The sequence below is a fragment of the Amphiprion ocellaris genome, chromosome 16 (assembly GCF_022539595.1).
Source record: "Amphiprion ocellaris isolate individual 3 ecotype Okinawa chromosome 16, ASM2253959v1, whole genome shotgun sequence".
NCBI classification, from domain to species: domain Eukaryota; kingdom Metazoa; phylum Chordata; class Actinopteri; family Pomacentridae; genus Amphiprion; species Amphiprion ocellaris.
Genome location: NC_072781.1, coordinates 20,980,518 through 20,995,620, shown reverse-complemented (window position 1 = coordinate 20,995,620; position 15,103 = coordinate 20,980,518). Strand labels below are relative to the sequence as shown.

At 39.9% G+C, this 15,103-nt stretch overlaps 1 protein-coding gene across 3 annotated transcripts in view; it reads right to left on the bottom strand.

Annotated features, from left to right (window-relative positions):
• The window catches only part of piezo1 (piezo-type mechanosensitive ion channel component 1), a 98,471-nt gene that overhangs the window by 57,152 nt on the left and 26,216 nt on the right, over window positions 1–15,103 (bottom strand). For 2 of the 3 annotated variants that reach the window (XM_035944723.2, XM_023262809.3), the window contains exons 3-7: window positions 13,442–13,607; window positions 12,697–12,838; window positions 8,740–8,962; window positions 7,361–7,574; window positions 668–836 (exon numbers count right to left, since the gene is read on the bottom strand). In XM_035944723.2, coding sequence (XP_035800616.2) covers window positions 668–836; window positions 7,361–7,574; window positions 8,740–8,962; window positions 12,697–12,838; window positions 13,442–13,607 — 914 coding nt within the window. The remainder of the gene's footprint in view (window positions 1–667; window positions 837–7,360; window positions 7,575–8,739; window positions 8,963–12,696; window positions 12,839–13,441; window positions 13,608–15,103) is intronic. The other variant, XM_035944724.2, reaches the window with a different exon arrangement.

Here is a 15,103-nt window from a genome sequence, read left to right as displayed (position 1 = left end):
TGCCACAGCTATTAAATACAGTGAGATTGTGTTCCCTTTTCAATTTGCCTTTGCCGCCTCACTCATCAGCTGTGATTTGCTGCAAATTATATGTTTAGAAAGTTTAATATTTTAGAACACTTGTTCAGCTGTAGTTCCTGCACTAATCTGTACCACTGTTAGTCAAAATAACAAAATATATATTAAATGTTCTTTCTTTCAATATCGGGGCTGCAAAAATATACAAGTTACGTGATCAAGACCAAAACCACATCAGAACTTTTTCAGCTGTTTATTTTGAGAAGTTTGATTACTTTTTATTTCAACAAATCGGAAACAGTCTTTCTTTTAATTAACCATACAAAGCTAGTGTTTTGCCTTAACACTGGAATATGTAGACTCATCTAATAAAATACTTCAAAACTAGCTAAAAATTGATCCAGCTATTAAACATGATTAACTCATGCTGGTAACTGCTTGCTGAGCACACAGGGCTCCATTTTTATGTGTGTGCACATTTGTTGCACCGGCTTACTGGCATTGTCCCAGGTTGCACTGAAATAGGTTCTTCTACTGCTCTGGTTTAGTTTATTGATCAATTATCATGAGAGTGTGGCCAAAACAGCAGCACAGTGTGTGAGCACAATAAAATTAAAAAATCTAATCAAATAAAAGAAGTGGTCCATACCTGGTTAGGCCCATTACATCCTGTTTTAAGAACGGTCACTATGGTAGTATAGAGGAAGAACAGTATTCCTGGGTTGACATAAACTGGCCAGTCATGACTGTCGTTAAGGTTGAGGTCATAGGCTAGGGAGCAGTTTCCTGCTATGATGATGTCTTTCAGACCGAACAGTCTAGGACAAAACAGAAACAAAGAAAAAGGAAAGTTGGGTATAAAACAGGAAGTAATTCAAAAATGGCATGTGGAACAGTGGTTATTTAGTACTGTTGTGTGTATTAATACAGTGAAGAAAAATATTAATAACTCAGTTTTCAATCAGGAACAGTCATGGAGACTCATTAAAACAGACGTCTAAGAATTTTAGGTTCACAATGAGGGCTCTGTCAGTCCACAGGATATATTATAGCTGCTGGACCTCGAGGATATGTTCACTGAATTTGAGAAAAACTGCAATTGATTAGAACCACTGACTTTATCTTTAAACATAGTTCTTGTAAAAAATTAAAAATATATACACTACCGGTGTACAAGACATTGGTGTACGTAAGTGCTTCAATCTAGTGTCTAAATGTATTACTTATTACACTCATGATTTTTCCCATTCCTGTGAGTCATGCAAAGATGAGCTATCCTAATTACAGAAATAGAAATAGACACACTCAGTGTGATGACACTGATATCGTCCATAGCTCAATGACTGGGCTGATTGAAAGCAGCTGGTGAAGTGATACTGCCAGAGGGATTTATCGAGAACCCAGTGATATAATGATGGACGAGTGAAACTGAGATGGAGAGATTATAAGTCGCAGTGGAATGTTGCACTGCTCCTTTAGATTCTAGCTGGAAGCCAGTCATTTCACATACACAAGTCCAGGAATCACATTCTTCACAGTCTTATGCTATTACTCATGCACTTAAATTCTTGTTACTTTTTCTCTTTGTCTTTTCTAGCTCATAGGGGATTCTCTGTTGTTTGTTTAGAATATGTAAAGTGCTATGAGATGACATATGTTAGTTCAATAAATACAACTGCACTGAACAATGTGCTTACAACTTGTCTTACACTTTTTTCTCTCCACAGAGATGCCAAACAGTCCAAGATGGTTATTACTGGTATAGAATGACTATTCCATGTTCTAAATTTAATAGAACAGATATTTAGCGTTTGATTTATGAACAGCCTATACACAGCACTAGATTGCTAAGTTAGCCTCTAAGTTGCTAAAAGCCAGTTCTTGGGGCTCCACATAAGCATCATTTGTTCAAGCTAATTTTGTAGAGTATGTCACTTTTTCATAGGAAGCCAACTCTACCCTTGTCCTAGACCACACTTCCTCGCTGAAGATAAATCTTATCAATCAAATAAATCTATTGCCTGTTTCTTGTACATTGCATTAATGCGATTTACACATGACTTTGCATCCTTGAGCAAGAGAACACATAGCTGTTCCTGTAGTTAGTAATAAACCTTAGGAGTGATGCCCCTACATGATAATGATTTTAAAAGCAGTCCATGGGCTAAATACACAGAGTAAGACAAGGTACTTTGCATTTGAACGTACCTCCAGAATTGATTATGTGGTAATTCATACTACACCGATCAGCCACAACATTATGACCACTGTCAGGTAAAGTGAGTAACATCGATCATCTTGTCATAATACAACGTTCTGCTGGGAAACCTTGAGTCCTGACATTCATATGGATGTTTGACATGTACCACCCACCGAAACATTGCAGGTCAAGCAATCCCCCACTCCCACAAAATCAACAGCAGTTCTTGATGCCAGTTGTCACCCTCAGCAGGTCAGTGCACCCCAATACTGCATGAAAAGCCAGATTATCGGTCCTGTGAATTGCCGAAAACCTACCAAGTTCCCAGCAGTTCCACACTGCAAAAACTACTCATTAGTGGTCCGGGGAACACAACAGAGCTAAGCAGTTAATCCGGGTTCCACACTCGACAGATCCAGATCATATTGAGCATCCATGGGATGTGCCAGAATAAACCCGATCTAGGTAGATCCCACCCTGCAACTCACAGGACCCACAGAATTCACTGCCACCTTCCCCTTGCCACAAGACATCCCCAGAGGTACTGAGTCCATGCTCCACTGATTCAGAGGATTTTTAGCAGCATAAAGGGGTTCAACACAATATTAGGCAGGTGATCAGAATGTTATACCTGATTGGTATATATCAGCCACCAGAGGTGAATGGTAACGAGTTACAGTTACTTGTGTAACTTTTTGAAAAAAATGTACTTCTGAGAGTAGTTTTACTCTGCCATACTTTGTACTTTTACTTGAGTAGATCTGTGAAGAAGAAACGCTACTCTTCCTCCGTTACACTGGGCTGCACTCGACTCGTTACTTTTTATTTACCACATTAGATCTGCTTTATTTTGCCGGAGAGATGCCCCCAGTGGATCTACCACATGACTGTGTTTGACCAATCAGACGAAGCAACAATAATCACGTGACTCCGTTTCACCAGACGTCGTCCTGCAGTCACATGACCACATACGAACCGTGGTGGCGCAGCGGCACAAACTCTAGACACGTAGCAGACGAGGAATGAAAAAAACGGGGGCATTTACAAGACGTTTGATCTTGCTTCGGAGTCCGACAACATTAGCATAGCATTAGCATGGATATCTCCGTCTTCGCCTTTTGTCTGCTGTTTACTAACACCGCCGAAGTGAAGCGTGCACAACCACCGAATATTCGGATATTCGGGTCCAGCCCGAGTTGTAATGTTATTTCTATCTACTGAGCCTGTGCCATTTGGAGGGAAGTGAAATGCAGTATATTTTGTCACTGCAAGTAGTTTGCACTGTTCAAGCATAAAAATGATACCTTACTACAGGTATTTGTTTCAAAAGCTTTATGTTGTGAAAAACTAAGATTTGGAAATTTGTGTTTCTTGTGCCATAACTTGTCATTTTGTAAGGATGTTATTTATTTTTGCTATTTTTTATTTTATTATTTGGAAATACCAGAATTTGCACATTATTTTACATTTTTGTCTGATCATATCATTACAAAAAAATAAATTGGACATTACAGCCAAACAGTTACTCAGTACTTGAGTAGTCTTTTCAACAAATACTTTTTTACTCTTACTTGAGTAATTTTTTGGATGACTACTTTTTACTTCTACTTGAATTATATTATTTTGAAGTAACGTTACTCTTACTTGAGTACAATTTTTTGCTACTCTACCCACCTCTGTCAGCCACAACATTAAAACCACCCACTTAATACTATGTAGGTCCTCCCTGTGCCACTAAAACATCTGTGATCCATCATGGCTTGGACACGGGATATCTGGGGGTGTTCTGTGTTGTGTGGTTCCTTTGGACCCTTTGGGTTACAGGGTGGGGCCTCCATGGATTGTTTCAGAGTACTCTGGATGCTTGGATCAGATTATAATCTGGGAAGGTGGGAGGCCACTTTAGCCCCTTGGGCTCTTTGTCATGTCCCTTGAGCTATTCCTGAGCAGTGCTGTGTGGCAGTACACAGTGTCTCCACAACAGAGGAGCCTGATAACAGAAGGCTCTGCCTCCAATTTTACCTAAAGCTAGAAGTTTTTTTAAAAAATACAGTAAGTCTGAAGACTGATAAGTCACCAAATCTAGTGACAAAGTTGGCAACACTGCACGTCATATTAAGCAACAAGCAGATAAAGTCCTGTTTCACAATATGACATGCAGTGTCAATGTTGTATCTGTTGCTTTGGTCGTAATTTGTGAGATAACCACAAACAATTTGAATAAAACAAATTGAATTTGAATTTTAAAATGTTTATTTATCCTACCTTAGATGTACTTATATATGTATATTTATAGATTTACTGCATTGTTCATTTATTTCAGGATTCATTTCACAATCTTATTTAATTTTTTTTCTTTATGTTGCTTTGATAGCAGCTTTTAGCTCATCATAGTTTTGGGTTGCGTCTAGCTCATCTTCCTCTTGACAATACCCCATATGGGGTTCTATGAAGGTGCTTAGTATCAGGAATGCAGAAGTTGCAGCCTCTTTCCTGAAGTCATCTGTGCTTGGTAGCTGAAAGTTAGCGAGCGACTGTCCAGGCTGCCATTAGTCAAAATGTGACTCACCTAATTCAGCACATGTGCCTCCAGTTTCTGCTAGAAATTACACAATTATTGAAATGGAGATCATCAGTGGGCAGTGAACGTGTCTCTTGAATTTGGATAAAAAGACTACTGTATCTAGAAGGTGAGCTCTGTAAAAGGTTATTGAAAAGCATAGGTCAGGCGACAGATCAAAAAAAACTCCAAGTTGCTGAGTTAAATCCATCATTAAGACATGGAAGGAATGTGTCAGATCTTTACATCACCTAGAGTGACCTCTATCAAAAGTTTAGTGACCCTGCAAGAAAGAGACAAGTAAGGGAGGCCTTCAAAACAGGTATGATTCTTCTGAAGGAGTTATAGCCTTCAGCAGCTGAGATCAGAGAGATTGTGCATACAACAACTGTTGCCCAGATTCTTTACCAATCAAATGCAAAGTGGCAAAGAGAAATCCACTGCTGGAAAGTTTGAAAGAAGATGTGGGAAACTCTGACTTTAACTTAAAGAGGATTCATTTGGTCTTTCAAAACCAAAATTGAGTTTTTTGGCTTTCCAGTTCAATGCTATGTTAGGAGGAAACCAAACACTGCACATCATCACAAACACACCATTCTCACCATGAAGCATGGTAGTGGCAGCATCATGATGCAGGGATGCTTAGTAACAGCAGGCTCTAGAAAGCCTGAAAGGGTAGAGGTAAGATGAACGCAATAAAATATAGGAAAATCTTGAGGGACAACTTGATGCAGTCTGCAAGAGAACTATGACTTGGCAGAAGATTTGTTTTCCAGCAAGACAATGATCAAAGCATTTCAGAAAAAGCTACAAAGAAATGGTTTAAAGACAACAAGATAACACATTATGAAGAGGCCGAGTCAGAGCCCAAACCTCAATCATTTAAGAATTGTGGCTAGACTTGAAAAGAGCTGTCCACTCATGAGCTCCATGCTACCTGACAGATTGAGCAGTTTTGCAAAGAAAAATCTGCCAATATTGCAGTATCCAGCTGTGGAAACCTATCTGCACAGGCTCATTGCTTTAGTTATGGCCAAAGGTGCATCTACTATTGACCTGAAGGTGTTGAACACTTATGCAATCACCGGTTTTACATTTTAATTTACTGACATCACTTTGTAGAAATCTGTTTTCACTTTAACATGAAAGAGTTGCTTTTGTAAATTCTTGTTAAAAAAAAAAAAAAAAAAAAAAAGCCAAATTCTTCATGATTCAATGAGAAGCAAAAAAAGGGGGGGAAACTTAATATGAAATTATGCAATAAAACTCTTGTGAGATTAATCAAAGCAGTCACTTGAGAAACATTTTGAAGTAAAAATTTAGTTATTTAATTTTTTTCTTAGGTAATTACTTTAATTTTTAATGCATTGCTATCAAGAATATGGCAATAGACTTGAAACTTGATTATTCTCCTGTAGTAGTGACTTCATGCCAAATAGCTCGCCACAAGCTTCAGTCTGTATCTGGAATCAACCTGGTTATTTCTTGCCTTGTACTTTGGCATGGACCCACCTTCATTTAGAAACAATGCATATGCAACTAGACACTGGTGCACCTTGATCTTGGAGATCAGTTTTTGTGTTTTAAAGCTTTCCTTGGTTCTCCTGTGGTCACAGGAACATCAGACTGTTTGGAGATGCTCTTACAACCTTTATCTTGACCATGCAAGGTTATTTACTACCTCACCTCCTCAGCTGTCTTTTTTTCTCTTCAATCATTGTGGTCCAAACAGCACAATGAAGGCTTTACGATTTTTTTTGTAGTATTAACAGAATAATGACTTGTAAGATTCAGGACATTTATGATAGTAAATGAATACAATAGACTTAGTATGGCAATATTAAGAAAGCACGCAAGTTGGCCTTCCTTCAGTCAGGAAAAACTGCACAGCATCAAACAGAGAAGAGAACAAGAACAAGTGGAACAACATTGTGATCTTGTATGCACTGTAGCTGGAGTGCTTTCCAAACACAACATCCCAGTGAACAGCAACACTACAAGGCCAAAACTGGTTCACCCTAGGGATATAACAACCACACAAAAGCTGAACAATGTCGTATATTCAGTCCAACACAGCGAGGAGTGAAGAGAACTTTACATAGGGGAGACTAAATAACTGCTTCACTTCATGAGTACATGGTACAACACAGGAGAGCAGCAGTTTACCAGCATCTCAAGGAGGAGAAAAGTGATACATTCTGGACAGAGAAGATAGGCAGTTTGATAGAGGAGTGACAGAAGAAATCTATGTTGAACTGAAAAAGCTATTTCTGAACAGAGGGGGTGGTCTACAACATCAGTTACCAGGTATATATAAACCCATAGATCACTGACCAGAAAGTTTCACAGTTTCCACCATTAACACCTTGTTTTGTCAGCCATTACCTGACAAATTCACAACCATGCATACCTAAAGGCTTGTGAGTTTAGGGTCATTAATGGGCCATTAGCCATATGTTTTGGGATGACAATAAATTCAGGTGAAAATGTCAACATTTTTTAAACTAATAACTGGTTTACAGGCAGCTGAACAACTGATGAAATCATCTGAACTTCATGTACCGTGGTGCTACAAGTCTTACCTGGCCCACAGACTGTGTGGGGGGAACAAGGCCTGGGCGAGCAGACTTTGATACAAGTACAGACAAATCATGTGGCCAGCAGTGAAGAAGCCCACCATCACACACAGTGCATTGAACCCCACATGGCTAATGGGAAGATGGCACGCCCACCATGTGCACACGCCAATGAAAAGCAGGAAGTAGATGGCTGAGAAGGCAGAAGGTTGTGTGATACCTGAGGGGAAAACAGCAGAGAAATGTTCAATATACACAGGCAGAAAGTCATACAAGTTGCTATCAAACCAGTGTAGTCTAATGGGTGGAAAGAAACAACACTTAATTCTCAATGCACTATATATTGTTTTTGCACATTTAAAGGACTAGAATAGCAAATATTGCCACTTTCCCATACTCAAACGCAAAAAAATATCAACTTCATCTTTGTGCATCTGATAGAGCCACAGTGTATGTTTAATGGCTTTTTAGTCTAGCTTAGAACAAGAACTGGAAGCATGGAGAATGAGAAGCAGTGAACAAAATTCACATACACTTGTGTATATCATGGCAGTCTTGAGTTTAAAATGACTACCATGGTCTTTACAAGTTTATGTAAACTTTTGTTCATTAGCAAGGATTCTTTATTGGATGCAAATAATCATTATGTTGGTGATGACTGAGTTGAGCTGATGCAGTGTTTTGGAAAAGCTTAGTTGGAGATTAGCAGCGGCTCCCGGGCCGGCGGACCCCCTAGGAAAAGGAGAAGACAGGAAAAGGAGGTAGGAGTAAAGGGAGGGTGGATGGGGCACAAGAAGTGAGAATGAACAATTGGGAAGGGCAGAGTGGTATACGTAGGCATACGACAGGAAGGGGTGTCATTGAGGAGTGGTCCTGCTCATGAACTTCAGCTAAAAAATTTGACAAATTACTGTGTCAATGGCAGTGCAACCCACTGGTCAAGTTAGAGTGTATATCATGTGGGCTAAAATGCTTTTAACAGCCCAGTTCAGCTCCTGACTGGCCAGAACTGTGCTGCATGCCATTTCCGAGTTCTCTTTCCCCAAAACATTCTCTGGAAATACACTAAAGTTAAAAAGTTTGGGGTCACCCAGGCAATTTCTCACATTTGTATTCATGTGCTAACATAATTGCACAAGGGTTTTCTAATCATCAATTAGCCTTTCAACACCATTAGACTGTGTTTCTGATTAATGTTATCTTCACTGAAAAAAAAAAAAGATTTTCTTTGATAAATAAGGACATTTCTAAGTGAGCTCAAACTTTTGAATGGTACTGTATATCATGTTGTAAATAGCCTGACAAACAAAATCTGGGCAGATATATAGCTTGCTGTGAAATGGTGTGTAAACCTAAGAATGCAATTGTTGTTACTCAGTTCTTACCAGCCAAACCCAGTAGGCACATGGCTAAGATCCTCCCCAGGTCCCGTAGTATTTTCCAGGCCGATACTTTCAGACGCTCAGCCAGCTGCTTGGCTCTAGTTGCTGTAGAAACCTCCTCATCAGGGTAATCTGGTATTGACCGTTCCTCTTCATCACCCGATTCCTCTTCCTCTTCATCCTCCTCCTCATCATCTGTTGTTCTGTCTGTCAGATCATCATCTAGCTAAGGTGGGAAATAAATAAAAAGAATGTTACAGTTACTAAATTACAGTTGTGTGGATTTTCTTCAGGTACAGACAGTGCAGGTGCAGTGATCCTACAAGAATGTATTATCATGTACAACGGTGGCCAAAAGTTTTGAGAATGACAAATATTAATTTTCACAAAGTCTTCTGCCTCAGTTTTAAAGGTGGCAATTTGCACATATTCCAGAATGTTATGAAGAGTGACTAGATGAATTGCAATTAACTGCAAAGTCTCTCTTTACTATGAAATTAATTCAATCCCACAAAAAACATCTCCACTGCATTTCAGTTCTGCTACAAAAGAACCAGCTAACATCATGTCAGTGATTCTCTTGTTAACACAGTTGAGAGTGTTGACGAGAACAAGGCTGTCCTGATCCGTCCTCAGAATAATGACTGCATCCTGGACATTAAAGCGGGCCAACTTTTACATCCACCAGAGCTTAAAAACCTTCCATTCACTTCCAGTCAATTGTAAATATCCTGGAACATCAAACCATCAAATCCAGCCTCCTCCCTGGAGAACAAGCATGTTGCTTCTCTGTGACTGAGTGCAACAGAAGGAAAAACTTGGACTGTTGACTATGCCTAGGTACCGAACAACAGCTGAAAGTACCCGGCCTTCTTTGAGTCTCTTAGTGGTGTGTTGGAAGGGGCTTCCATAGTTCTCCTTGGAGATGTCAACACTAACGTGGGTGGAACAGATTGTGGAGAACACTGATGGACAAATCTTGTAAACCAAAATGTGGTGAGAGTAAACTTGGAACATCTGGCAAAGGCCACTGTTCGTGAGTTCTTCAACTCCCATGTCCTCTCACCACTTCTTGTAATAACCTCTCAGGCATTGCTACTCTGTTCATTCAGAAAGAAATTTAATTTAGGAGGTAACAAATAAAAAACGATTATCAGCTCCTCATGATCAAGAGGCTCAACAAGCCTTATTTTAGAGATCCACTTTCACTCCATAACACAACAGTAGCTAATCTCTTTTAACTAATGAAAACAAAAGTTAAATAATAATAATAATAATAATAATGGATTAGATTTATATAGCGCTTTTCAAGGCACTCAAAGCGCTTCACAATGAATCCATTATTCATTCACTCACACATTCTCACTCGGTGGTGGTAAACTACATTTGTAGCCACACCTGCCCTGGGGCAGACTGACAGAAGCGTGGCTGCCTACGGCCCCTCCGACCAGCACCAACATTCATACGCATTCATACTCCAGTGTGAGTAGCAGCACTGGAGGCAAGGTGTGTAAATAGATATCACAGATGCTTCCAAAGTATATCCCTCCACCTCTCTCATTGGTTTCTTACATTGATTGAACAGAGAAACTGTCCCTTTTTTTAAAAGTCAGATCGTGGTCATAATAATCTTCCCTCAGACTTTGTAAACATTTGTAGTCCATACCACTGTCAAACCAGAGGGATAGATAGATAGATAGATAGATAGATAGATAGATAGATAGATAGATAGATAGATAGATAGATAGATAGATAGATAGATAGATAGATAGATAGATAGATAGATAGATAGATAGATAGATAGATAGATAGATAGATAGATATCATCTCAGTCATAGTAAACCATGGATTTGTTAGGTTTTCATGTATTTTTTACATGGGACATATTTTCAGTTTTACATTAGACAGGTTAATCTCCATGGCTGATAGTACTGTTTTACCATCCATCCATCCATCCATCCATCCATTATCTATACACCGCTCAATCCTCATTAGGGTTGCGGGGGGGCTGGAGTCTATCCCAGCTGACTCGGGGCGAAGGCAGGGGACACCCTAGACAGGTCACCAGTCTGTCGCAGGGCTACATATACAGACAAACAATCACTCTCGCACTCACACCTACGGGCAATTTAGAATAATCATTTAACCTCAGCATATTTTTGGACTGTGGGAGGAAGCCGGAGTACCCAGAGAGAACCCACGCATGCACAGGGAGAACATGCAAACTACATGCGGAAAGATTCCGGGAAAGCCGGGACGCAAACCGGGGATCTTCTCGCTGCAAGGCGAAAGTGCTAACCACTATGCCACTGTGAAGCCCCACTGTTTTACCATTAATATTTAAATTTGTGAGGTTATTTTATAATGGGTTAATGGACATTAGCTGTTTTTTTTAAATATTTATTGTAAAATAAATAAATGAATACATCTGAGGATTCCAGCTAATCTGAGTATCTCTGCACCTCAGAGCAGAGACTCTACCAAACGCAAATGTAAGTTATTCTGAAATTAATATTAAAACCTGAAGTAGCGTCCTGTCTGAAATGCAGTTAATGGGAGAAGAGTGCAGACTAGTGTAATGGTACAATGAAGACAGACAGAATGTACCATGATTCATTGCTTTTGAACAAAGATTACAGATGCAGTACTACCAGGTTCCATCATATAATTACAACAAAGGTCAGACTAAGGATAAAAATAGAAACCCCTCCCTCTAATTACCAACAACTGCAACTACACATACACACAGAGTAACCTAATAGCCCTCTGAAGACTCAAAGTAGTACTAGCAACATACTTATATGAAATGATAAGCTATAACAGGTGCAAAGATTTAATGCTTCATCCTCCAACAAAATCTGTCTTTACACCTGTGTGTGAAAGTATGATCCCTTTTAAACACAGTGGCCTATAAAATATTGATTACACTAGAATCACTAATTTGAAAGCCTTCTTACACTATATGCCCAGAACAAGGAACCAGACAGGTGCAGCTGCACAATGTTGTGGAGCAGCTGCTAAAGATCCAGACATTCTTCTGCTGATACTGAAACACAATTTGCATTGAGGAAATAATGTTGTTGTACTGGAGAGTGAAATACCAAATTGCTTAGTAACACTTTAACCATAAAAGGTCTTCAAATGTTAATATATTAAACCTGTGTCTATCATCTTGCTAAAAAATGTAAACAAAGAAAAAAATGTGTTTCAAATACTAGATTCTTCTCAGAACTCACCTTTCCATACTCTTTGTATTGTCTCAGCCAGCTTTATGATGCTGTCACCTGGTTTTTCAGCAGCTTTGTTGGAGTTCCGTACTAGCTATATGTTGCCCTGATTTTTTGAATAAATGACCAACGGTGTTACCAGCAAAGCCCCCTAGAACATTTCACCTCCTCCTCCATGCTTCACAGTCTGAAAACACATGCAGATACCATCCCTATACCTTATCTGTTTCTCAAAAGAACAGTGATGTGTCGGTCGCAAACAAAACGTTGGTTAACTTATGCTGCATTTTATTATTTGGTCTTCATTTGCTCCTATGACCATTTAACACTATCAGACAAACAAACAAAAGCAAGGTATCCCAAAATCTCTGAAATCCAAAAAGCAGGACATGGTCTTGAGTGATTTGATAACCACCATGGTGTGACCTCTTGGGGTGATTGTTGGGTGGTTGTTAGACTTCATGAAGCCAGACATCGAAAATTATCCTGGCTATGTGGAACTTACTTTGAAGTACAGGCCCCAATAGTCAAACTAAACCAGACACTGTAAATGCACACTTGGCACACTTGTTGTTGACTTGATTTGAGTTAACTGATAATAAACCTGATTGTCACTTCATATGACAGTACATCCCTAGTCAAACAGTGTGTTCACTTTGATTTTAGCCAACAACAAAGCTATGTCTTTTACTTTCTCCCTCTATATCACACACTCACATACTCAGTGACTCACCGATGTAATGTTAGCGGCAGCCAACATCTCTCTGTTCCTGACCAACCTCCTGCAGAGGATGACTGTTACCAAGGCAACCATGCACACACCTAGGTCAGGACACAGAAGGCGTGTCATACTCCAAGGATCATCCAAGGGAAGCCTACAACACACATGCATATGTGGTAAGGTCAGGAAGGGAGGCGTGTGTGTGCAACAGAATAGTAACAAAGTAACAGACAACTATCGCAGTGCAACATACTGACTGAGTCAAACTGATGGGGAAATAAAATCCCACAATGCAACACACTGCATTCAACAGTTGTCAATGATGCTGCATAATGACAATGATTAACAATTGTCCAACATCTCATTTTACTAGTCAGCACTGACTTAAGTGTTGAATGTCCATTAAACAGGACATAGTGAATTATTCAATAAGGAGGAAAATTCTGATATATCCCAGAGAGGGAAAGCCAGACTAAAATCATGTTGCCAAATACATTTTTAAACAGTCTTAGGAAAAGGTAACCATGAGCATAGGAGCACGACACAAAATCATAAGATGTGCAGCATCTCCATTAGGTCAGAGCTGGCAGAACCAGTGAGACTGGTACACCCTACATATATGCTCAGCCTACACACGAAGGAACAGGAAATGAGGTGTAGAAAAATGATAGCAGGTACTCAGGACTTATGAGTCTATGGTAACATACAGACACTTTATAAAGAGCTATCTGTAGTGACAAGGAGACTAGTTACAAACCTGGACAGTCCTATATGTCTAGTTATGGTGTCCCATTGTGAACAGTTGTCACCTATGGCAATGTTGAGTGGAGGATACGTGTATAGGACCGTCTGGAAGCAGATATGAGCCATTACAAACAGTAGACTGGTGCAGAATACTGATTTGATAAACCAGCCTGTGCGACCTAGAAGAAAAGGAGATGGGAGGGATAGAGGAAACAGAGGTAAAAGTACTGTAAATACAACATTTTAAATGAAAGTTCCATAAACACAAAGGGAAATACACAATTTTAAAGGAGAATTTTGGCATGATGTAAATCCTCTTTTTTAAACTGTCTTAATCAGAGTAAGATGAAAAGCTGTAATGTTTTGCCTAATTTAACCCTGGAAGCAGCTGGAAAATACTAACTGAGCTCCATCAAAACTGAAAAATACAAGAACAAATGTAATGGTATGTTATGCTTTGCTTTTTTGTTTACAAAACCTAATATATATTTTATTCCCCTGTGCCGTATAGGTCTACAATTCATAAAATTTGAATTGTAGTTAATTTGAACTCAATCTCACACAGATGCAGCTGTGCATACCAGCAGCTGCTCTTCATCAGTGCTGATCACCTCCAGCGGCTGTGACAACAGCGGCTGAAAGTGATCAGCACTGATGGAGAGCAGCTGCTGGTATGCACAGCTGCAGCTCATCCCAATCACCTCTGGTATAAAGACCGTCTCCCCACACCGTTCAGTGTGGGATTCTACTGCTAGTCACAGATAGACAACATTATGTGACACAGCCTGGAACTGCCGGGGCAGCCTGCACTTTTCCCCCACGGTCCTCCTGGTGTGAGGACTGGGACCCCTGCCGTCCTCTAGGCGAGAGGACGTGGACTCCCAGCCTGTTCCGGTCGACCTGGCCCCGTCCCTCAAAGAGAACCTGCCTGTAGTGTATTTTGGCCTTAGTTGGCGTTAATAGTTTTTGTTGTATTTTTGTGAATAAAACCCTGTACAATCATCCAGTCTGCCTGCCGTCCGCTCTGTGCTGCTCTCACTTTGGGTTCAAACTCCCCTCGTACTGTAACAGCTGTTGCCACTAATACACATTAGCATCTAATTTGCAGTATTTCACTGTAGAAAATAGTCTCCAGTTAATGAATTTCCTATATTTGTGATGTGTTTTAATAGGTATTATCGCTTCAATAACAAGCAGTGGGCTTGACACTGAGAACAGAAGACAGGATCAAGAATTCAGAAAGTTGTGAGGACATGTTTCTGTGAAAAGGACTGAACAGACCGACAGCTGATATGACAAGTGTCATCTGAATGAGCCAGATGATGTGAAATAAGTGATATTATAACACAATAAGTATCAGTCCTAAGCTTGGCTTCCCTGCTTGATAGTGATCATCCCAGTTTAAAACATAAGTTGCAACTAGTACAGCTGAGCATACTGTACAAAAACAGACTCATTTGCTATCCAGTACAAATGACAAAAATCTGTTATGGGGGGGGGGGGGGGCACTAGAGCGCATACTATGGTGTAGACGCACTTTTCCAAGCTCCCGTCCAATATACTAATATTCAAGCAATGTAACATTTCTCAACTGCTTGTACCCGCTAGAAAGTCAGCCATCACACTCATTTTTCATCTGTGCACTCATGGCTACCAGGAGGGAACAGAAACAGCA